The 25,476-nt window shown below is 45.1% G+C and overlaps 1 protein-coding gene across 11 annotated transcripts in view; it reads left to right on the forward strand.

The window, feature by feature from the left end:
* The window catches only part of LOC140453373 (proto-oncogene tyrosine-protein kinase Yrk-like), a 304,349-nt gene that overhangs the window by 222,542 nt on the left and 56,331 nt on the right, over positions 1-25,476 (forward strand). For all 11 annotated transcript variants that reach the window (XM_072547949.1, XM_072547951.1, XM_072547955.1 and 8 more), the window contains 2 exons: positions 10,381-10,641; positions 24,962-25,061. In XM_072547949.1, the coding sequence (XP_072404050.1) occupies positions 10,392-10,641; positions 24,962-25,061 (350 nt within the window). In that variant the 5' untranslated portion in view covers positions 10,381-10,391. The remainder of the gene's footprint in view (positions 1-10,380; positions 10,642-24,961; positions 25,062-25,476) is intronic.

The raw sequence follows: 25,476 nt of genomic DNA on the forward strand, positions 1-25,476 counted from the left end.
TATGCCCTTAGCTTTAGAATCCCCAGCCAGTGGAAATAGTTTATCTTTTATCTAGCCTTCCTTGAAGATTTCAATCAGACCACCCCTTAACCTTTAAAATTCTAAAGAATAATAAAGTAGATAGGTCTTTACCAGGCATTGGTGAGACCGCATCCAGAAATCTATTCATCTTAATTAAGAAGAGATGATATTATTGAAACATATACGATTCTGGGACAATAAGATATAGTTGGACAGTTCTGCCAAAGTTTTATGAACCATGTTGTCTACTACTGCATGATTCCTTTCACAAACCCCATTGCTAAAGGGCTTTCTGCTGCTGATATCATAACTATTATGTTTCAATTTCACACACATAACTCTGAATTCAACATTAATAAACTCCCTGTCCCTCCAGTTATTGGTGAGAAATTGTCAGTGGTCCAAGTTCAGACCATATTCACTTTTCCATTACCTTATCCACAAATGTTTTCTGATCCTAACTATGAAATATGGTTAATTGACAAAATCTGGTTGTAAAATCCATAAAATATAAAATGATTTTTTTTTTCTCAGCATTCTATAAAATCCACGGCCACTGTCTTGTTGAAATCGCTTGCGAAAGGCAGACTTTTTATTGGCTACCTTGATCTCCTTTGTTTTTTTTGTACAAATTTGACATTTATCAGATCTCTTACATGAACTTCTACTCTCCCCATTTATTCCCCATCCTCTGACTAGACCTTTTCACCTTGTGGAGAACAGATGGCCAGATTACCAATGCAATTTTAACAATTGACTTTTTGCCTTCTAAATTTCTATCTTTTGATGCCAACTACACTCATTTAATTCCATTATTGAGAGGTTATGTTCCAGTAAGTTCCTGAATACAGGAGTGTTCAATGTTGTAAACTGAATATTCATATATTTTCCAAATACAATAGCGTTTTGTTTTCTGTATCCAGTTTCAACTATACAAACAAATTACTGTAAGTGCTGGAATCTGTACTGAAATAAAAAAATACTGGAGATCACAGCGGGTCAAAGCTCTGTTGAAGAGTTATCAAGACTTGAAATGTTAGTTTGCTCTGTCTCCATGGATGCTGCCTGATCTGCTGAGATTTCCAGTTTCAACTGTGCTTCCTTCATTGATGGAGAATCGACATTTTAGTTTCCCAATAGTCTCAGTAAGGCTTATTCCTGAAACATCGATTCTCCTGCTCCTCGGGTACTGCTTGACCTGCTGTGCTTTTCCAGTGTCACACTCTCGACTCTGATCTCCAGCATCTGCAGTCCTCACTTTCTCCTTCCTTCACTGATGGCCTACCTACTAACGGTGGTGTTTCACTAAACACTTTATCCATGCAAATAAATTATTGATTCCAGCTGTTTGAAAAGGAATGGCCACTCTTTTAGATGTTAGAGAAATATTAATCCAAACCTACAACTGGTAGAACCTTCAATTTCTTCCTTTTGGATCCTTTTTACTCAAAGAATCTTGATCATATTTTAGTGAGTCCATGCCATTCACTGTAGATGTGCACCCACCCTCCAGATGTTCACTCTTTAGTGCCCTCTGGGCAATTAGGGATGGGCAATAAATGCTGACCCAATCAGAGACACCCAAATCCCATGAATGAATAGAAACAATACAAGCACACGTTGGAAAATTTTGAAATCTTCCATGTGATCTACAGAATTCCATTATATACTAGACTCAATCTTTATATATTTGTCAAAATCTGCTCATGCCTCATAAGCAGTCAATAATTCATCTCTTGGATAAATGATATCAGTGAAAGTTAACTAGCTGTTCGACCCATGTTCACATCATCAGGGTCCAAATCTAAAGAACACATTGCTTCTTATCCAGTTTCTGTACAATAATGAAAGTGCTCAGGCCATAACTTGTTTCCTCATTGATAAAGAGGTAACATAGGTCCACGCTGTTCTTTTGTTGTTCCAATAGTTATCCAAACAAAGGTGGACAATCATACCTCAAAACTTTACATTTTGACTCCACCATCCTCTGCTACCAATGTAAGACACTCGCAATATCACGCTGCAACTATACAAAATGCTGGTGCGGCCACACTTGGAATATTGTGTACAGTTCTGGTCCCCATATTTCAGGAAGGATGTGAAAGCACTGGAAAAGGTGCAAAGGAGATTTACCAGGATGTTGCCTGGTCTGGAGGGAAGGTCTTATGAGGAAAGGCTGAGAGACTTAGGTCTGTTCTCATTGGCAAGATGAAGGCTAAGAGGAGATTTGATAGAGATACAAGATGATCAGAGGATTAGATAGGGTAGACAGTGAAAGTCTTTTTCCTAGGATGATGACATCAGCGTGTGCGAGGAGGCCTTACTACAAATTGAGGGCTGATAGATTTAAGACAGATGTCAGAGGCAGGTTCTTTATGCAAAGAGTGGTAAGGGCGTGGAATGCCCTGCCTGCCAATGTAGTCAACTCAGCTACATTAGGGGAATTTAAACAATCCTTGGATGAGCACATGGATGATTTTGGGACAGTGTAGGGGGACGGGCTGAGAATAGTTCACAGGTCGGTGCAACATCGAGGGCCAAAGGGCCTGTTCTGTGCCGTATTGTTTTATGTACTATGTTCTATGTTCTATAAAATAACAGTTTTTGAACTTTTAGCTTCAATTCAGTTACCCGCACTCCATAAGACTCGCACCCCACTGATTACTACTTCTCCAAGTTTATACCACTATTAATAGGCATTTAACCATTAATATATCCACTACCAATTTCCTTATTCCATTAGATATTGGCATCCTTTCAAACCACAGTAGATAACAGTAACCAAAATCTATTTGTCTCCATTTCAAAATCCAAATCCAGAAGTAAAAATATATATTAAACATCTTTCATCTCATCTATTATAAATTTTGACAATTAATCTCTCATTGACTGATAAATATTGGCCAAATCACTGGGAATAATTTTCCCCAAGACATACAGATAAGGCTGAGTGTATCATAGAGTCATAGAGATGTACAGCATGGAAACAGACCCTTCGGTCCAACCCGTCCATGCCGACCAGCTATCCCAACCCAATCTAGTCCCACCTGCCAGCACCCGGCCCATATCCCTCCAAACCCTTCCTATTCATATACCCATCCATACCCCTTTTAAACGTTGTTATTGTAATAGCCTCCACCACTTCCTCTGGCAGCTCATTCCATACACACATCACCCTCTGCCTGAAAACATTGCCCCTTAGGTCCCCTTTATATCTTTCCCCTCTCACGTTAAACCTATGCCCTCTAGTTCTGGACTCCCCCAACCAGGGAAGAGACCTTGTCTATTTATCCTATCCATGCCCTTCATGATTTTATAGGGTCACCCCTCAGCCTCTGGTGCTCCAGGGAAAACAGCCCCAGCCTATTCAGCCACTCCCTATAGCTCAAATCCTCCAACCCTGGCAACCTCAGAGATGAGAAGTAAATTTTTTTCATTCATTCACAGGATGTGGGTGTTGCTGGCTAGCCTGACATTTATTGCCCATCCCTAATTTCCCAAAGAACATTAACAAGTCAACCACGTTGCTGTGGGCCTGAAGTCACATATAGGCCAGACTGGGAAAGGATGGTAGATTTCCGTCCCTTTAGGTCATTTCTTGGCAATTGGCAATGTTTTCATGGCCATCAGTTTTATTGAATTCAAATTCCAACATCTGCTATGAACCCAGGTCCTCAGAACATTACCTGGATTAATAGTCCAACAATAAGACCACTTGACCATCGCTTCCCCCTTGCTAGTTTGCCAAAAGTCTCCCAATTAAAGGTTTCTTCCAAAGTACTGAACTATGACATTCTCTCGTGGATGGGTTTGACTGATTCAGGAGAATAAATTAACAATCCCTAATCCACAGAAATATATATCCAAACAGCAACGATAACTGAGAGGAATCCTGTAATGCTGCCTTCCACTTGTACAGGAGCATGGTCACAGTGAGAGTCTACTGGGAAATAAAATGAACCATAAACCTTTTAAAAACAAACTATTTCCAGCTCCTGAAGAGTGGAGATTGGGGAAAGTTTCATCAATTGTGGCAGAGGTTCAGACATTATGTGCAAGAAAAATAGTGGAGAATACAAAAGGGTCAAGAGTTCAAAACTAATAGGTTCTTCAACAAAACACCAGCTATTGGGTTTTACAGTGTTATAGATTGGGAAGTGCAGCATTAAAGTGTGATATACACAAAGGTCACGTCAGATAATGAATAGATATGCACATAGTTTTTCTTTTTTGTTGAATTTGAAGAAATGTAAATGTTGAATCATAAAAATTATACATTCCTTTCAATTCAATTAAAAACATCAGGTTAAAAACACACACACACACACACAGCTGGAAAGAGTGAGTGAATCAGAGAAAGCTGTAGTTGGAGTTAATTTTTGAGGTTGATGCACGTTCATCATTTGAACAGCAGCTTCTGCAAAGATTCTGCTTCTATTGTTTTCAGCTTCTCTGGACCCATCGTGTTTCTTTACTTGTCTCATTGCTGACTGTCTTTTACCTTCCACTTTCATTCCCTTTTGTCATTTTACCTGCTCCCTTTCCCTGCTGCTGTTCTTACTGAGAAACTATTTTTACTCGAACCGTTTTCAGTTCTGACAAAGGTAGTTGGAGTTTTATATACCCTCTTTGTGGTGATAGGAGGCATTAAATCAGGTGGAAGGTGGTAAGTGGGGGTCCCATACCCTTCCTATCCACTGCCCCCTGTAGGGTATATGGGTGATCTACTTGTCTCACTGCCAATTCAGGGTCTGAAGTGGGAAATTAAATATGCTGGGGGTCACTAGCTGCAAGTGACCCAGGTCACAGGTGAATGAGAGCAGGTCCAGAGTCAGTGGGGAGTTGGCAGTGAGGAGGTGGGGGTTGTTGATGGGGAGGTGCCAGAGGCAGGGAGAGAGCCTTTGTACTCATTAGGGCCCCCCTCCCCCTTCTTCCTGCTGGCACAGAGTGCCTGGCAACAAGGAACACAACCAACCCCCTCCCCCAAGGAGTTGATATTGGAACCCAAAAGGATTTGCTTCTTGTCTTCCCCACAGGGTGAGAGCCCAAATTGGCGCTGGTTGAAGATCAGAGAAAGTCCTGAGAGGCTGATTAGTTAGCCAGAGAAAAATAAACTCCCGAAACAGAAGGCTTTACTATGTCAGAGACCAACTCACATTAAGAACAAAGTTAGCTGTGTTAGCAATTTGTTTAGGAGCCTCACAAAGAGGCATCGATGAAAAAAATACCATTGAACAAATGTTTGCAGGAAAGAAACCAATTACAGCCTGAACGAGGAACTTTAAAGTCTCTAGGTTGAGTATCTGCGAGATAGTTGTTTAGAGTAAAATATTCAATCTACTTTTCTGATAGTTGTTATAAGACCATCTCAACTAGTCCTTAGACAATTCAAAATAGTTTGTGAATTGTTTTCTTTTTTATGTAAGAAACCATAATGTTCTCTTGTCAATCGAACATTGTTAGCTTCTTATGAGCATCTTCAGTGACTGACAATCATGGTAAATCAATGGCAGAATTATGACTAATGGTCTCTTCATTCTGGATTAGTGATGCTGGAAGAGCACAGCAGTTCAGGCAGCATCCAAGTAGCTTCAGAATCGACGTTTCGGGCAAAAGCCCTTCATCAGGAATAATCCAGAATCTGGTTTCCAGCATCTGCAGTCATTGTTTTTACCTAATGGTCTCTTCAGCCAAGTTTTGTTTTAGGATCTGACTTGCCCGACATTACCATGAGCTAGGATTGTAACAATTCAGAAGCAAGTACGAAAAATGAAAGACTTGCATTTACATAGTGTCTTTAATGACCCCAGGACATCTTAAGTCACTTTATTTCAATATATTTCATTGGCAGTCTGGTCAGTATTGGAGGAAATGCAGCAACCGATTTATAGACAGTGAACTCTCTCATGCAGCAATGTGATCGTGACCATGATCTATAATCTGCTTTTAGTTGGTTGTTAACTTAAAGATGAATATTGGCCAGAGCAGAGGGGAAGTATTCACCTCACCGTCTTGAAATAGTACCCAGCAGAGATGGAAGGCAGAGCCTTGGTTAATGTTTCATGGGTGGGCTGTTGTCTGGAGGGTCAAGGTGGACTCAATGGGCTGAATGGCCTGTTTCCACAGTGTACGGATTCTATGATTACCGCAATCCTCTGGATATCTGTACTCCTCTAATTGTGTAGCAGAAAGCATAAGGGACTGTCAAAGAATACAGGAGGATATAGATAGACTGGAGAGTTGGACGGAAAAGTGGCAGATGGATTTTAATCCAGACAAATGTGAGGTGATGCATTTAGGCAAGACTAGTTCTAGAGCTAGTTATACAATGAAGGGAAGAGCCTTGGGAAAAGTTGATGGGCAGAAAGATCTGGGATTGCAGGTCCACTATACCCTGAAGGTTGCTGCACAAGTGGATAGAGTGGTCGAGAAGGCATATAGTATGCTTGCCTTAATTGGACGGGGTGTTGTATATAAGAGCTGACAACTCATGTTAAAATTGTACAGGACGTTGGTTGCATTTGGAATACTGTGGACAGTTCTGGTCACCACATTACCAAAAGGATGTGGACGCTTTGGAGAGGGTGCAGAGAAGGTTTATGAGGATATTGCCTGGTATGAAAGGTGCTAGCTATGAAGGGAGGTTGAGTAGGTTAGGTTTGTTTTATTAGAAAAAAGGAGATTGAAGGGGGACCTGATTGAGGTTTACAAAATCATGAAGGGTATAGACAGGGTGGATAGAGACAAGCTTTTTCCCAGGGTGAAGGATTCCATAACGAGAGGTCACACTTTCAAAGTGAAAGGTGGAAAGTTTAAGGGGGATACACGCGGCAAGTACTTCACACAGAGGGTGGTGGGCGTTTGGAACACGTTGCCAGCAGAGTTGGTAGAGGCAGGCACGGTAGATTTATTTAAGATGCATCTGGACAGATGCATGAGTAGGTGGGGAGCAGAGGGAGACAGATGCTTAGGAATTGACTGACAGGTTTAGACAGTACATTTGGATCGGCTCAGGCTTGGAGGGCCGAAGGGCCTGTTCCTGGGCTGTAAATTTTCTTTCTTCTTTGTTCTTCATGCGCCACTTTCAGATGCTGCACCATTATCCTCTCCCTGACCCACACCCACTACCCCTTCCCTGACCCACGCCCCTCTCCCTGATCCACACCCACTACCCCCTCCCTGACCCACGCCCCTCTCCCTGATCCACACCCACTACCCCCTCCCTGACCCACGCCCCTCTCCCTGATCCACACCCACTACCCCCTCCCTGACCCACACCCCTCTCCCTGACCCACACCCACTACCCCCTCCCTGACCCACACCCATTACCCCCTCCCTGACCCACACCCCTCTCCCTGACCCACTACCCCTCTCCCTGACCCACACCCACTACCCTCTCCCTGATCCACGCCCCTCTCCCTGACCCAGACCCACACCCCCCTCCATGACCCACACTCACTACCCTCTCCCTGACCCACACCCACTACCCCCTCCCTGACCCACACCCCTCTCCCTGATCCACGCCCCTCTCCCTGACCCAGACCCACTACCCCCTCCCTGACCCACACCCCCCTCCATGACCCACACTCACTACCCTCTCCCTGACCCACACCATTTACCCTCTCCCTGACCCATACCCACTACCCTCTCCCTGACCCACACCCATTACCCTCTCCTTGCCCCACACCCCTCTCCCTGACCCACACCCATTACCCTCTCCCTTACCCACACCATTTACCCTCTCCCTGATCCACGCCCCTCTCCCTGACCCAGACCCACTACCCCCTCCCTGACCCACACCCCCCTCCATGACCCACACTCACTACCCTCTCCCTGACCCACACCCATTACCCTCTCCTTGCCCCACACCCCTCTCCCTGACCCACACTCACTACCCTCTCCCTGACCCACACCCACTACCCTCTCCCTGACCCACACCCCTCTCCCTCACCCACACCCATTACCCTCTCCCTGACCCACACCCACTACCCCCTCCCTGACCCACACCCCTCTCCCTGACCCACACCCCCCTCCCTGACCCACACCCACTACCCTCTCCCTGACCCACACCCTTCTCCCTGACACACACCCATTACCCTCTCCCTGACCCACACCCCTCTCCCTGACCCACACCCCTCTCCCTGACCCACACCCCCCTCCCTGACCCACACTCACTACCCTCTCCCTGACCCACACCCATTACCTTCTCCTTGCCCCACACCCCTCTCCCTGACCCACACCCACTACCCTCTCCCTGACCCACACCCACACCCCTCTCCCTGACCCACACCCATTACCCACACCAAATACCTTCTCCCTGACCCATACCCACTACCCTCTCCCTGACCCATACCCATTACCCTCTCCTTGCCCCACACCCCTCTCCCTGATCCACACCCACACCCCTCTCCCTGACCCACACCCATTACCTTCTCCTTGCCCCACACCCCTCTCCCTGACCCACACCACTTCCATCTCCCATGCTTCTCTCCTTTAAGACAATCCTGAAAGTCAGTCTGTTTGACCACAGCGTTCGGCCATTTTCCTAAATATTTGTTCATGTGACACTCTGATAAATATTTTTTGACAGTGTAACAGTGGAAACAGGACTTTGTACTATGTTAGAGGCACATAAATACAAGCAGTCATTATTAAAGCCCACAATTCATCCTGCATGGCAATCACAGACTTGTGTATGTCTGAAAAAGCTCATTGCTATGGAGGTGAACAGGATCCTGGGTAGATGGCAGAATGTAGAAACTCATCCATTTGCAGCTGTAATACTGTGAGCACTTTTGGGTCTCTAATCTAAGGAAAGATAGACTGACACAGATGATTCACTCGGCTGGTATTGGAGGGACTGTCTTCCAAGACCAGGTTGAGTAGGTTTTGCCTGTTCTCTCTGGAGTTTCACAGAATCAGAGGTGACCTCATTGGAACATACAGGATTCTTAAGGGCCTTGAAAGGGTCAATGTGGAAAAGTTGTTTTCCCTGATGGGAGAGTCTAGGACCAAAGGCAATAATCCCTGAATGAGGGGTTGACCATGAAAGATAGTGATGGGAAGGAATTTCTTCTCTCAGAGGGGAGTAAATCTGTGGAATTCTTTACCCGAGAGTGTTATAGAGGTTGTATTGTTAAGTATGTTCAAGGCTGAGACAGACAGAGTTTTTAATCAGGAAGGGAATCAAGGGTTATGGTGAAAAGGCAGGAAAGTGGTGTTGAGGATTATCAGATCAGCCATGATCACATGGAAAGGTGGAGCAGATCATAGAACATTCCAGCACAGTACAGGCCCTTCAGCCCTCAATGTTGCACCAACACATGAAACCAATCTGAAGCCCATCTAATCTACACTATTCCATTGTTATCCATATGTTTATCCAAAGGTAAACAGACTTAACGGACCCAATGGTAATTTATTCCTGATGAAGGGCTTTTGCCCGAAACGTTGATTTCGCTGCTCGTTGGATGCTGCCTGAACTGCTGTGCTCTTCCAGCACCACTAATCCAGTATTTAATGGACCCAATGGTCTACTTTCACTCCTACCTCTTATGATCTTATGGTCAGTCCACTCAGGAAGCTGGAATTATTGGTTTTGAAAGTGAATATTTGTGACTCTGTGGCTGCTTCACCAACTTCCTGTGGCCCACTCATTGTGAATCCACCTCAGGGCCTGTCCCAATATTCCAGCCCACAGGCCTTCCTGAATCTGGGGGGGGGGGGGGGATGTGAGTGGCACTGAGGCATCCACTGAGAACACCCCTCATCCCCCACCCACACACAGTCAGCTGGGCCACCCATTGAGAACACTCCTCACCCCCCACCCACACACACTCAGCTGGACCACCCACTGAGAACACCTCTCACGCCTCACACCCCACCCACACACACTCAGCTGATGCGTCTACTGAGAACACCCCTCATCCCCCCACCCACACACTCAGCTGCCAAATTCAAGGCCACATACAAGCCACAACAGTCTTTGGAACTCCTTGTCACAGAGAGCTTGGGCGTGGCAGACTCCTTGCGGATATTTACGGCTAAGACAGATCAATTCCTGATCATTCGGGGTATCAAGGGAAAGGGCAGGATAGTGAACATGAGGAATGTCTGATCAGCCATCATCCTAGAGAGTAGTGGAACAGGCTTAAGGGACCAAATGGTCTACTCCTATTCCTATTTCTTATGGTCCATGGTCTTAACTACAAGGGGTCTCATCATAGCCACAATGAACCACCCAGGAGTCAGTCCATCCTTTTATATCATTATGCTCCTGAACAAGGGACAGGTAAGTAAACTGATTGACGTGTAAGATTTCAACTTCTGATATTAATGCCCTTTCTGCTTGAATTACAGATTTTCAGATAATGGGCTGCGTGCATTGTAAAGAGAAGACATCAACAAAATCCCAAGCTGAAGATGGGGATGGGTTCTTTAATCAAAACACGAACCCACGCTATGGACCAGATCCCACCAACCAGCCCCAGACTGCAGTCTTCACAAGGATTCCTGATTTTAACAGCTTCCATGACACCACGAACACTTCACTGACTCCCTTTGGTGGTTCTGTTGGCTACCCAACTGGGTCACTCCCAACAAGAGGTGGAGGATTACCAGGTTAGAGACCCTGCTCAGAACTTTCATTCCACATCAAAATGTTGCAGACCATTCCTTTGGAGGGGGTTGAGAAGTTAAACATTGGTCAAGCATTAATTGTTAAAATACATTCTCAATGGTACAATATCTGATACTGAGGGAGGCGATGGCCTTATTGTGGGTCTGGGTTTGAATCCCACTTCAGCAGATGGTGGAATTTGAATTCACTTTTTAAAGTGCGGCATGGTGGCTCAGTGGTTAGCACTGCTGCCTCACAGCGCCAGGGAGTTGGGTTTGATTCCCACCTCGGGCGACTGTGTGGAGTTTGCACATTCTCTCCATGTCTGTGTGGGTTTCTTCCGGGTGCTCCGGTTTCCTCCCACAATCCAAAGATGTGCAGGTCAGATGGATTGACTATGGGAAATCACCTGTAGTGTTAGGTGCATTAGTCAAAGGAAGATGGGTTGCTCTTTGGAGGGTCGGTGTGGACTTGTTGGGCCGAAGGGCCTGTTTCCATATTGTAGGGAATCTAAAATAAAAATGAATTTTAAAATATAATAATGACCATTGTCAATTGTTAGAAAAAAGCCAATTTGTTTCACTAAAGTCCTTCAGGGAAGGAAACTGTTGTCCTTACTGGGTCTATCCTACATGTGACTCCAGACCTGCTGCAATGTGTGTGACTCCTAACTGGCCTCTAGGCAATTAGGGCTGGCCAATAAATGTTGGCCTCAGCAGCGAAAACCACATCCTGTGAATGAATAAATACATAACTGATAAAGTGCTAGTTGGACACAATTGGAGAGAGGAATAATATTCTCGTTAGGTGTAAGAATTGTTCTGGCAGCATCTGTGGAGAGAGAAAAGTTCAGATTTCGAGCCTGGTATAAACTTTTTTCAGAGCTGTTGAAATTTTGAAGAAAGAGTCACACTGGACTTGAAACATTATCTCTGTTTCTTTCTCCACAGATGCTGAGTTTCTCCAGCACTTTTAGTGTTTTTTTTCTGATTTCCAAAATCTGCAGGATTTTGTTTTTATAAGAATTGCTCGCTTTGTTAAGATTTGTAGAAATCTCAAAATACAATCTCCTGTCATTACAGAAAAGACCATTGCATTGTTCTGGGCTTTCTCAGTGAAAGTAAACATAAAATGAACAAATTGGCCAAGCTGTCAAATCACGTCTTCCTTAAGAGCTTGAATAATATTTTCCTGATAAATCACTGAGCTTCCAATGTCCCTCTTCTGGATTGTATCGGTTTCAATCTAATGCATGAATGATTGTTTTGTCCATTAGCTGATTCTTAATTGAAATAAGATTGTGAAGCAAAATAGGTTTTGATCTGCAGAGAGTGTGTCTGTCGGAGGAACTCATCCCAGATAGTCCTGTTGAGGTTGCATGACCCAGGATTCCTCTTTTCTCAAATGCTGCAGGGAAATCTCTAACCCAACCTGACACAAATCCCATAGATTTGACCCCTTGAAGCTCCAGGGATGGGGTTAAGGGGGAGGTGTGGGCAGGAGGCTGACTGGCTGGCACAGCTCAGTCTGATTTAAGATGCCAAGGTCTCCACTCTGCTGTGTTCATACTTCCTCATGGGTGCAGCCCACACTCACATGGCAGAGAGAGAACAGAGAGAGAGAGAGAGAACACAGTGCATAGAACAGTGCAGCACAGGAACAGGACCTGCAGCCCATGATGTTGTGCCAAACATGACACCAAATCAAACTAATCCCTTCTGCGTACTCTTGGTCCATATCCCTCCATTGGTGCATATTTTTGCGCTTATCTGAAAGTCCCTTAAATGCTCCAAATAAATCTTTCACCACCACCCCAACAGCATGTTCTAGTCTCTTACCACTCTCTATGTAAAAAACCTGCCCCTCACAACTCCTTTGACCTTTCCCCCTCTCACCTTAAATGCATGGCCCCTCATATTAAACATTTCAATTCTGGGAAACACATTCTGACCATCTATGCATCTCATAATGTTATAGACTTCTATCAAGCCTCCTCTCAACCTCCGCCACTCCATAGCAAACATCCCACATTTTTCTAGCACCTCCTTATAGCTCATACTCTCTAATCCAGGCAGCGTTCTGGTAACCCTCTTCTGTACCCTCTCCAAAGCCTCTATATCCTTCCTGGAATATGATGACCAGAATTCAACACAATACTAACCAAAGTTTTATAAAGCTACACGTGACATCCTGACTCTTGTATTCAATTCCCTGACCAAGGAGCTAGGGTGGAAGCTTTAAGCTGGAATGAACAGAGTTGTTATCTCTGGTTTGTTACCCATGCCACATGTTAACGAGATGAGGATTGGGGAGAGAGAGCAGTTGAACACGTGGCTACAGGTATGGTGCAGGCGGGAGAGATTGACACCTGGATAATTGGGGCTGATTCTGGGGTAGGTGGGACCTCTACAAACAGGATGGTCTACACCTGAACCAGAGGGGGACCAATATCCTGAGAGGGAAGTTTGCTAATGCTCTTCGGGTGGGTTTAAACTAATTCAGCATGGGGACGGAAATCTGAATTTTGGCTCCAGTGTACAGGAGGTTGACAGTAATGAGGTCATAAATAAAGTTTCAAGGTCGCAAGAGGGCATTGGCAAGGAGGAAAGTGGTTTGAAGTGTGTTTACTTCAATGCTTGGAGCACTGGGTAGGTGAACTTGCAGCATAGATTGGTACCTGGGACTTTGATGTTGTGGCCATTTTGGAGACATGGATAGAGCAGGGACAGGAATGGGTGTTGCAGGTTCTGGGATTGAGATGTTTAAGTAAGAACAGGGAAGGTGGTGAAATGAGGGGGAGGTGTGGCATTGTTAGTCAAGGACAGTATTACGGCGGCAGAAAAGACGTTTGATGAGGACCTTTCTACTGAGGTAGGATGGGCTGAGATTAGAAAAAAGAAAGGAGAGGTCACCCTGTTGGGAGTTTTCTATAGGCCTTCAAAAAATTCCAGAGATATAGGGGAAAGGATAGCAAAGATGATTCTGGATAGGAGGGAGAGTAACAGGGTAGTTGTTAGGAGGGGCTTTAACTTTCCAAATATTGACTGGAAAAGCTATAGTTCCAGTACTTTAGATGGGTCAGTTTTTGTCCAATGTGTGCAGGAGGGTTTCCCAACACAGTATGTAGACAGGCCAACAAGGGGCAATGCCACATTGGATTTGGTACTGGGTAATGAACCCAGCCAGGTGTTAGATTTGGAGATGGGTGAGCTCTTTGGTAATAGTGACTATAATTCGGTTACCTTTACTTTAGCGATGGAAGGAATAGGAATATACCGCAAGGCAAGAGCTATAGCTGGGGGAAAGACAATTACGATGTGATCAGGCAAGATGTACGATGCATAGGATGGGGAAGGAAACTGCAGGGGATGGGCACAATCCAAATGTGGAACTTTTTCAATGAACAGTTACTGCGTGTTCTTGATAAGTATGTCCCTGTCAGGCAGGGAGGAAGTTGTCGAACGAGGGGACAGTGGTTTACTAAGGAAGTTGAATCTCTTGCCAAGAGGAAGAAGAAGGCTTATGTTAGGATGAGATGTGAAGGCTCAGTTAGAGCAGATGAGAGTTACAAGGTAGCCAGGAAAGACCTAAAGAGCGAGCTAAGAAGAGCCAGGAGGGGACATGAGAAGTTGTTGGTGGACAGGATCAAGGAGAACCCGAAAGCTTTCTTTATATGGAAATAGAAGAATGACCAGAGTAAGATTAGGGCCAGTCAAGGACAGTAGTGGGAAGTTGTGCATGGAGTATAAGAAGATAGGAGAGGCACTAAATAAACTAAAAGACAATGTTGTTGATGAGAATACTGAGATACATTAGACTAGACGGGATTGAGGTTCATAAGGAGGAGGTGTTAGTAATTCTGGAAAGTGTGAAAATAGATTAGTTCCCTGGGCTGGATGGAATTTATTCTAGGATTCTATGGGGAGCTAGGGAAGAGATTGCCAAGCCTTTGGGTTTTATCTTTACAACATCATTGTTTACAGGAATAGTGCCAAAAGACTGACCATTAGCAAATGTTGTCCCCTTGTTCAAAAAGGGGAGTAGAGATAACCCTGGTAATTGTAGACCAATGAGCCATACTTTGGTTGTGGGTAAAGTGTTGGAAAGGGTTATAATGGAAAGCTTTTTAATCATCTAGAAAGGAATAAGTTGATTAGGGATAGTCAACATGGTTTTGTGAAGGGCAGGTCATGCCTCACAAACCTTATTGAGTTCTTTGAGAAGGTGACTAAACAGGTAGATGAGGGTAAGGCAGTTGATGTGGTATAAATGGATTTCAGTAAAGCATTTGATAAGGTTCCCAACAGTAGGCTATTGCAGAAAATACAGAGGGCATAGGATTGAGGGTGATTTAGTGATTTGGATCAGAAATTGGCTAGTTATAAAAAGACAGAGGGTGATGGTTGATGGGAGATGTTTATCCTGGAGTTCAGTTACTACTGGTATACCACAAGGATCAATTTTGGGGCCACTGCTGTTTGTCATCTTTATAAATGACCTGGATGAGGGCGTAGAAGGATGCATTAGTAAATTTGTGGATGACAGTAAGGTCAGTGTAGACAGTGCAGAAGGGTGTGGCAGGTTTCAGAGGGGCATAGACAAGCTGCAGAGCTGAGCTGAGAGGTGGCAAATGGAGGTTAATGCAGAAAAGTGTGAGGTAATTCACTTTGGAAGGAATAACAGGAATGCAGAGTACTGGACCAATGGTAAGATTCTTGGTAGTGTAGATGAGCAGAGAGATCTCTGTGTCCATGTACATAGATCCCTGAAAGTTGCCACCCAGGTTGACAAGGTTCTTAAGAAGGCATACAGTGTGTTAGCTTTTACTGGAAGAGGGATTGAGTTTCAGAACCATGAGGTCATGCTGCAGCTGTACAAACTCTGGTGTGGCCACACTTGGAGTATTGTGTACAGTTCTGGTCACCACGTTATAGGAAGGAAATGGAAGCGCTGGAAAGGGTTCAGAGGAGATTTACTAGGATGTTGCCTAGTATGGAGGAAAGGTCTTAGGAGGAAAGGTTGAGGAACTTGAGGCTGTTTTCGTTAGAGAGAAGAAGGTTGAGAGGTGACTTAATAGAGTCATATATGATAGTCAGAGGGTTAGATAGGGTGGACAGGGAGAGCCTTTTTCCTCGGATGGTGATGACTAGCATGAGAGGATGTAGCTTTAAATTGAGGAGTGATGGATATAGGACAGATGTCAGAGGTAGTTTGTTTACTCAGAGAGTAGTAAGAGTATGGAACTCTCTGCCTGCAACAATAGTAGACTCACCAACTTTAAGGGCAATTAAATGGTCTCTGGATGAACATATGGGTGATAATGGAATAGTGTGGGTTAGATGGGCTTCAAACTGGTTTTGCAGGTTGGCACAACATCAAGGGCCAAAGGACCTGTACTGCGCTGTAATATTCTATGTTTTATTTTTTATAAAGGCAAGCATGCCATATGCCTTCTTTACCACCCTATCTATTGTGTTACCACTTTCAGGGAGCTATGGACTCGGACCCCACGATCCCTCTGTCCCTCAATGTTGTTCAGGGACCTGTCATTCACTGTATACTTTTCCTGAACATTTGATCTCCCACAGTGCAGCACCTCACACTCACCTGGATTAAACTCCATCTGACATTTCTCTGCCCATATCTACAACTAATCTATATCCCATTACATCCTTTGACAACCTTCTACACTGTCCACAGCTCCCCTGATCTTCGTATCATCTGCAAACTTACTAACCCACCCAGCTACATTTCCATCCAAGTCATTTATGTACACCACAAATGTAGAGGTCCCAGTACAGGTCCCTGTGGAACACTAGTAGTCACAGACCCCCAGCCTGAATTACACCCCTCCACCACCACCCTCTGCCTTCCATGGGCAAGCCAATTCTAATCCATGCAGCCAAATCACTGTGGATCCCATGGATCTTCTGGATGAGCCTACCATGAGGGACTTTGTTGAAAGCCTTACTAAAATCCATGCAATCAACATCCACTACTCTACCCTCATCGATCCCCTTCGCCACCTCCTTGAAAAGGTCAATCAAGTTGGTAAGACATGACCTGTCCTACACAAGGCCATGTGAACTGTTCCTAATTAGGCCATGCTTTTCCAAGTAGCAGGTGATCTTTCTCTTGAGTTGGCATTTAAAATTGGCAGCTTGGATTATGTTTATATTTCTCGGGTGGTAAGTACACTTCCTTCAAGCAAGGAACATTTACCAGACCAAATGTGCCTCAACCCTGATGGAGTAATGTGGAGTTGGAAGCTGTGGGATTGACTGCAGTACAGCCTTTGTCAGACCCTGCCAGGAGAGTCTGGGATGAATGGACACACAGCAGAAATGCTGCCTGGTTTCCCTGCATTCTTAATTCCCACTCCCCTTCGGAAAACATATTCTTTATCCCTCTGACCTTGAAGATCTACCACTCCAATTGCAACATTTCTCCCTTCTCACATCTTTGAACATATTTTTCACATTGTGCTGGTTCAAAGGAATTGAATCAACTCTAACTTGGGTGTCCTCTCTTCCTCTTTCTGACCCTCTGTCCGTTATTGATGATATCACCTTGTTCCAACTGCATTTACCTGGAATTTTTCTCACTTTCGACTTTACTCCCTTCCCCATCCAACCCTGAACAGAGTGCCTTCAGCAGCGATATCTCACCCTGAGCCACATTGTCAACAATGGAGGAGCGATCCTGTACCTCCCTCCCTTTCACTCATTGCCAGGCCCAACTTCCTGACATCAACTGCAGCTTCTATAGGTGTACATAGGTAACCCAGCTCCATCCCAGCTCCTTCCCAGTTCCATCCCAGCTTCATCCCAGCTCCATCCCCGTTCAATCTCAGCTCCATCCCAGCTCTATTCCAACTCCATCCCAGCTCCATACCAGTTCCATTCCAGCTCCATCCCAGCTCAATCCTAGCTCCATCCCAGCTCCATCCATGTTCCATCTGAGCTCCATCCCACTCCATCCCAGATCCATCCCAGCCCTATCCCAGCTCCATCCCAGCTCCATCCCAGCTCCATCCTCGCTCTATCCCAGCTCAATCCCAGCTCCATCCCTGTTCCATCACAGTTCCATCCCAGCTCCATCCCAGCTCTATCCCAGCTCCATCCCAGATCCATCCCAGCCCTATCCCAGCTCCATCCCAGCTCCATCCCAGTTCCATCCTCGCTCTATCCCAGCTCAATCCCAGCTCCATCCCTATTCCATCTCTGTTCCATCCCAGCTCCATCCCAGCTCTATCCCAGCTCCATCCCACTCCATCCCAGATCCATCCCAGCTCTATCCCAGCTCCATCCCACTCCATCCCAGATCCATCCCAGCTCTATCCCTGCTCCATCCCAGCTCTATCCCAGCTCCATCCCAGCTCTATCCCTGCTCCATCCCAGCTCTATCCCAGCTCTATCCCTGCTCCATCCCAGCTCTATCCCCGCTCCATCCCAGCTCTATCCCTGCTCCATCCCAGCTCTATCCCCGCTCTATCCCAGCTCTATCCCCGCTCCATCCCAGCTCTATCCCAGCTCTATCCCCGCTCCATCCCAGCTCCATCCCAGCTCTATCCCTGCTCCCCCCATGTTTTCAGTTTTTTCTGACCAATGCGGTTGATTCTGAACATCAGTTACATTTCCAGATAAATGTACCTGATGTTAAGAATCAACCAGATTGTTGTGGGTCTGGAGTCACATGTTGACCAGACCAGGTGAGGACATTTCCTGACAACTGACAATGGATTCATGGTCATCATTAGACTCTTAATTCCTGATTTTTTTACTGAATTCAAATTCCATCATGGCAGGATTTGAACCCAGGTCACTGAGACATTAGCTGATTCTATGAATTAATAGCTTTGCAATAATATCACTGGGTCATCACTTCCCTATTAACCCCAGTCCGACTGCTCAAAGGGCAAGAGAATTTCACCAGCTGAAGACCCTCAGAGAAACAGATTTCCCTCACCTCTGCTGTTCCTGGGGGAACTCTTAGTTATAAACTGCCTCATTCCAGACTCCACCATGATTCCCATTGCTGAGATTCCCTTCCTCATCCAGCTGTATGCAGCTTTTAATCTTAGAACTCGTCTGGTTGGCCATGTTTTTCATAGCTCTGTTCTCGAATCAGGATTTATTTTGTTGTGGATTGATATGCCCCAGAACTTGGGTGTCGGGTAGGAAGTTCTCCAGCTCCTTCTTCAGGGATAGGCAATAAATACCAACCCCACATCTCCCGAATGATTGAATGAACATCCCTGTCTCCTCCCTCTGTGTTTCAATTTCGTTTCAGTGGACCAGTTGCTGTTTTGTAGTTAGGCTGTTACCCCCACTTGCACTCAGCATTCTGAGTTTCAACAGTGGAAGAGTTGACTTGTTTTGTTTAGAAAAACAAAGAAATTATTGCAGAATGTACTGTCTCTGTGTAAAGGGAAATAATCAAGTGGTTTACTCCATGCAGCAGTTTGGGCACATTCTTGAGGGGTGTCTCTGAGCGAAACAAGCCTGAGCTCCTGAATGAAAGGAAACTGTCCGGAGACAGGAAGGAGCTAAAAGCCCAGAGCCTAAAGCAGGATTCCAGCTCCCTCTCCATTCCATGCTCCAGCCCATCTCACTCAGTTTAAAGATTCACGCTCTACAAAGTTGCAAAGTTGTTCACAGTGGAATGGTGAAGTGGGGGTGATCTGATCTTCCCAACAGAATTGGGACAGTGATGGGTTGGCTTCTGTTCTGTCTTTTCCATCACGTTTTGTTTATTTGATAAATGGGAGTTGGGGGTGGGGGGGGGGGGGGTGGGGGTGGGGGGTGGGGGGGTTGGTAAGAGGGTTCGCTCCTGTTTGTTCAGTTACTCAGCTTTATCCTGTCGAAACAGATTTGCAAGGTTTCAAATCCTGGCTGTTGAGTAAATGTGGAATGGTCCAAATACCGACAGTTTACAACAAAATTAATGTCCCTCAGTTTAAAATCTGCAGAGATAGCGTTTTAAACTACATTTAAATAGAAAGCCCCCAGAACTATAATTATTGCAGTTACTGAATGACTGGGAAGAGCACAATCTAAAGCAATGCACTTGTTTATATTTCCATCTTGCCCCAAAGCCCAGTGGTTTCAAACGCTGTTTCGACATTTATCAATTCAAGAGAAGCCTTGCAACTTTTCAGGGTTAGAAAAAGCACAGAAGCAAAGGTTGTTGCCAGGGTTAGAGTATTTGAGCTACAGGGAGAGGCTGAACAGGCTGGGGCTGTTTTCCCTGGAGTGTCGGAGGCTGAGGGGTGACCTTATAGAAGTTTACAAAATCATGAGGGGCATGGATAGGATAAATAGTCCAAGTCTTTTCTCTGGGGTGAACTAGAGGGCATAGGTTTAGGGTGAGAGGAGAAACATTTAAAAGAGATCTGAGGGGCAACTTTTTCACACAGAGGGTGGTGTGTGTATGGAATGAGCTGCCAGAGGAAGTGGTGGAGGCTGGTACAACTACAGCATTTAAAAGGCATCTGGATGGGGACATGAATAGGAAGGGTTTAGAGGGATATGGGCCAAGTGCTGGAAAATGGGACGAAGTCAATTTAAGATATCTGGTCGGCATGAAGAAGTTGTCTGTTTCCGTGCTGTATGATTCTATGACTGACAAATTCAGATAATGGAGAGTATTTAACGTCATAAATAGCAAGCTCAGTGGAGTTGCTGTGTTGCCTAGTGAATCTAAATTACAAAAAACAAAGAGTTACAGTAGGCCACCCAGTCCTTTAAGCCTGCGATTCAATAAGACTTTGGCTGACTTTAAGCTCACCTCTACCCTCCTGCATCTCCCAATAAACTTTTGTTTTCTTGGTAATCAAGAATCTACCCTACCTCTGACTTAAAAATTCTGAAAGATTTGAGAAGGAAATTGCAACCCTCTTGAGAGAGAGAATGTTTCCTCCTTTCAATTTGAAATGGGCTCTCAGTTATTTTTAAACCATGACTCTGGTTCTAGACTCTCCCACACGAGTAAACATTCTGCCCACTCTCACTCAGTCAAGCCAAGCCCCCTCAGGATCTTCCTTGTTTCCATGGGAACAGCACCTCCCCGTGAGTTCCCCTCCAAGGCAATCACCATCCTCACCATTCTGACTTGGAAATACATTGCCATTCCTTCACTGTCACTGGATCAGAATCCCGGGATTCCCTCTCTAAGGTCATTGTGGGTCTAACCGACAGCATATAGCTTACAGCAGTTTGAAAAGTCAGCTTACCACCACCTTCTCAAGGGGCAACTAGGGACGGGCAATAAATGCTGGCCCACCAATGACACCATGTCCCACAAATGAGTTTTAAAAAGTTGTCAACTCTGACTGTTCTAAACCCCTGAGGATGCAGCCCTTGCCTGTCCAGCCTTCCCACTCAATCCAGAAATTAGTCCAATAAACCTTCTCTGAGCAATGCATGAACATCCCTCAGTAAGGACACTGACCAGCGTTGTCCAGAGTATTCCAGAATGTGGGGATATCTTGAAGTCAAGGGAAGTTACCAAAACAAAATAACAATAAAACCACCCATTTGTTTTTTAAAAATGGTGCATTGTGACAACATCATGACATTTACCCAGAAACCTCACACAAACCAAAGCCATTTGCCAAATCTCGATTTTCTGAAACTTTATTAATCATTCTTTAGCCGAAGATCAGAGCAGTACGAATGTGTGAAAAGCTGCAGTCCAACAGGAAGAACCAACTTGTGCATTTTGGGTGTGAATCTTTTCAGAGACACTTCCCCGTACTCGAAATATCTTGCTCCGAGGACACGATTAGTGCTTGTGAACCTCACTTCCTGTTTTAGTGACATTTTCCCAATCAGTTTAGGTTTTGTCTGCTGTTCTGCCTGTACTCGGAGAGTCTGGGCACAAGCACCAAGATTGTCATTGTATGGGTGACTGCTGACCTGTCCCACCATCAATATAAAACCAGATGGTGAAAACAACAGGTCTCTGAGGGTCACCCAGCAGCTCCATCAGCCCCCAAGCAACTGGAGAGACATAGCAGCAGCTCGTTCTGACCTTCTACCTGCATCTGCCATTTAATATGGATTATGGCTGATCATCTGCCATTTAATATGAGTCGAGAGAGTGGTGCTGGAAAAGCACAGCAGGTCAGGCACCATCCGAGCAGCAGGAGAATTGATGTTTCGGGTATCAGCCCTTCATCTTATGCTCCTCAGATGCTGCTTGACCTGCTGTGCTTTTCCAGCACCACACTCTCGACTCTGATCTCCAGCATCTGAAGTCCGCACTTTCTCTTGCCATTTAATATGGATCATGGTTGATCGTCTAACTCCATCCCGTGTTCCTGCTTTCTCCCCAAACTCTTTGATCCCTTTACCTTTAGTTCTCCTCAGAATTATAACCAACCCCTTCTTAAAACACTCCAAGTTTCAACCTAGACTGCTTTCTGTGACAGAGAACTCCACAGGCCCCCGATCTCTGGATGAAGAAGCTTATTGTGTTTCATTTTGGCCTCAACTCCACTGTCCTGCCCACTCTCCAAAACCCTTCAACCCATTACTCATTAAAAATCTGCATGGCTCCTCCTAAAATGTATTCACTGTCCCAGCATCCACCACACTCTGAGGGAGTGAACTCCACACATTCATGACTCTTTGAGTGAAGTGATTCCTCCTCATCTTTGAGTGAAGTGATTCCTCCTCATCTCTGAGTGAAGTGATTCCTCTGAGTCTAAAGCTACAGCCTCTCGTTCTAGATTGTCCCACATGAGGGAAGCATCCTCTCTATGTCTACTTTGGCAATGTCCTTCAGCATCTTATTTACCTCAATTCAATCTCCTGTCGTTCTTCGACACCCCCGTTGACAGTATCACTTGCCTTTCCTATGTCAGTTCTGCCTTTCCAGGAACCAAGCTGATAAATTGTTGCTGCCGCTGTCATATCCATCATTCTTCAACTGATGGTGATGACAAAAATCCCCTCGTTTTCACAACCAACCCAGATTTAAACAAAACGACAAGCGAATATCTCAGACAGGATGAAGGAGGCAACTTGTACTCAGAGACAGAGGGTGTGGGTGAGATCCTAAATGAGTACTTTGTATTAGTATTCATCCAGAAGAAGGATATAGAGGATAATGAGATTTGTGTGGAGCATGCTAATATGCTGGGGCATTTTGAGATCAAGAAAGAAGTGGCGTTGGATCCCTTGAAAAGCATTAAGTTGGATAAGGCCCCAGGCCCTGATGGTATCTACTCCAGGTTATGAGAGAGAGAGGCAAGAGAGGAGATTGCTGGGGCCTTGACCAAGATCACTGTATCCTCATTAGCCCCTGGAGAGATCCCAGAGGACTGGCAAGGAGCTAGTGTTGTTCCTCTGTTCAAGACGGGAAATAGGGATAATCCAGGAAACTATAGGCAGGTGAGAGTCACATGAGTATTTGGGAAGCTATTGGAGAGAATGCTTAGGGATAGGATATACGCATATTTGGAAAAACATGACCTAATTAGGGACAGTCAGCATGGCCTTGCGCAGGGCAGGTCATGTCTTACCAACTTGATTGAATTTTTTGAGGATGTGATGAAGATAAACGATGAGGGTAGATGTTGTCTACATGAATTTTAGTAAGACTTTCGACAAGGACCCTTATAGTAGGCTCATGCAGAAGATCCATGATGACTTGGTTGCATGGATTCAGAATTGGCTAGCCTATAAAAGGCAGAGGGTGGTGGTGGAAGGGTGTTTTCCAGGCTGAAGGTCAATCGCTAGTGGTGTTCCACAGAGATTCGTACTGGGACCTCAGTGTTTGTGTTATATATAAATAACTTGGATCGAAATGTAAATGGGCGGGTTGGTAAATTTGCAGATGATACAAAGATTGGTGGAGTTGTGTCACTCTCTCTGTCTGTCTCTCTGTGTATCTGTCCCTCTCTGTGTATGAGTCTCTCTCTCTCTCTCTCTCTCGCTGTATGTCTCTCTTCCTCTCTGTCTCTTTCTCTCCCTTTCTCTCTCTCTCCGTGTGTGCGTGTCTCTCTCTCTCTCTCTCTCTTTCTCTCTGTCTTTTCTCTGTAACCTGTCTACTCCTATTATATCTTCAGCTTTAGATTTCCTCAAATTCTGTTGGTGAGAATCTATGTCTGATCTATATCTTGACTTCAGTGGTGTGAATCATCGAAGGATTTTCAATATGTCTGAATTGTTTTACCAACTTCTGTTAGTGGTGCACCTGATTCAACAGCCACCCACTGTTCACGTGGAGAACTCCCCCCCCCCTCCCCACCCCAGAGAGCTGAGGGCTATCTGGTGCTGCCAACATTAACGTATCTGTAGGATGTTGTTCACTTGGTAAACAATCCAACATGCTTCAAAGTGATGTTCTGAAAACCAAGTACTTGACCATAATGAGCAACTAATCAGAAGGAAAAGAGGTAATGAGGTTTAAGAAAGCAAGTCCGGAGCTCAGGATTCAGGTGACTAATGGCATAGCAGTTAACGATGGAATTGGGAGATAGTCACGAGGTGATGGAATTCGGGGAACACAGAGACCTCAGTGCAGGGGGTGATCAAAACCTGAGTGAACAACAAGGAGAAGGGCTCATGCCCGAAACGTCGATTCTCCTGCTCCTTGGATGCTGACTGACCTGCTGCACCTTTCCAGCAACACATTTTCAACTCTGAACAACAAGAACGTCAAATCTGTTTAGTGGAGGGATGTGTGAGAATTTTACCCCACAGAGAGTCACCATACTCAGTGGGATTGGTTTACTGAGATTGTCTTGGGGATGGATCAAGGATGTGTATTCATTCTAGTGTAAAAGAATGAAGGATGATCCCATTGAAATTTCCAATCTTCTTGCAGAGTGTGACAGGGTGGTTTAGAAAGGAAGATTCTCCCTAACATTGGGGTCTAGAGTGAGGGACAGTCTCAGGGTAAAGGGCAGACGTTTCACGAGGAAGATGAGGAGGACTTTTTCACTCACAATGGTGACCTCTCTCCCTCAGAAGTCTGTAGGTGTCGGGATACTAACAACATGAGGGTGGTGTAGCAACATGGCACTGAGGAGCTCACCAGCCATGATCTAGAATGACAGAGCTACCTTGATGGGCTGAATGACCAACTTCTACTCCTATGTTGTTGTGATCAAGATCCCCCAGCACTAATGATTGACTCTGGGAAAGAGCTCCCCATTGTTGAATGTCAATTCATTGATGAAGGAAATACTTTGTGCATGTGCGGCATGAGAGAGAATGTAGAAGGGGGGAATGTGTTATGAAAACTGGAGCAATTGTTTGTCCTCTGCCATTTTGTGTCTCTACATTGTATTTTGTGTTTGGGTTATGACAGGTGGTGTGACCCTGTTTATTGCACTGTACGATTATGATGCCAGGACAGAGGATGACCTCACCTTCAAGAAAGGGGAAAAATTCCACATTATCAACAGCTCGTAAGTACAATCAGAGACGCAGTGAGTTGCTGAGGGTGACTGGAACCTCAGGCCTGTGCATTGTTCATACTGTCAAGGCCCAAGCCAATGGGCTGACGGTAACACCATTTTCTGTTACTGACGGAGATGGGTTTGTCAATGAGGCTGTTACCTGCTGACAGACCATTCACCCAGAGACAGCAGCACTGGGTCGTTTAATCCCAGCATGACAGTTGGTGCAATTTGAGTTCAATAATAAATCTGGAATTCAAAGTCTAATGATGACTGTGAAACCATTCTTGTTTGTCAGGGGAAAAAACACATTTGATTAACCTGATGTTTTTTAGGGAAAGAAATGTGTTGTTCTTGTCTAGTTTGGTCAATGTGGGATCGATATGGTGGCTCAGTGGTTAGCACTGCTGCCTCACAGGGCTGG

This window comes from Chiloscyllium punctatum, chromosome 27 (assembly GCF_047496795.1).
Source record: "Chiloscyllium punctatum isolate Juve2018m chromosome 27, sChiPun1.3, whole genome shotgun sequence".
In the NCBI taxonomy this organism is placed as follows: Eukaryota; Metazoa; Chordata; class Chondrichthyes; order Orectolobiformes; family Hemiscylliidae; genus Chiloscyllium; species Chiloscyllium punctatum.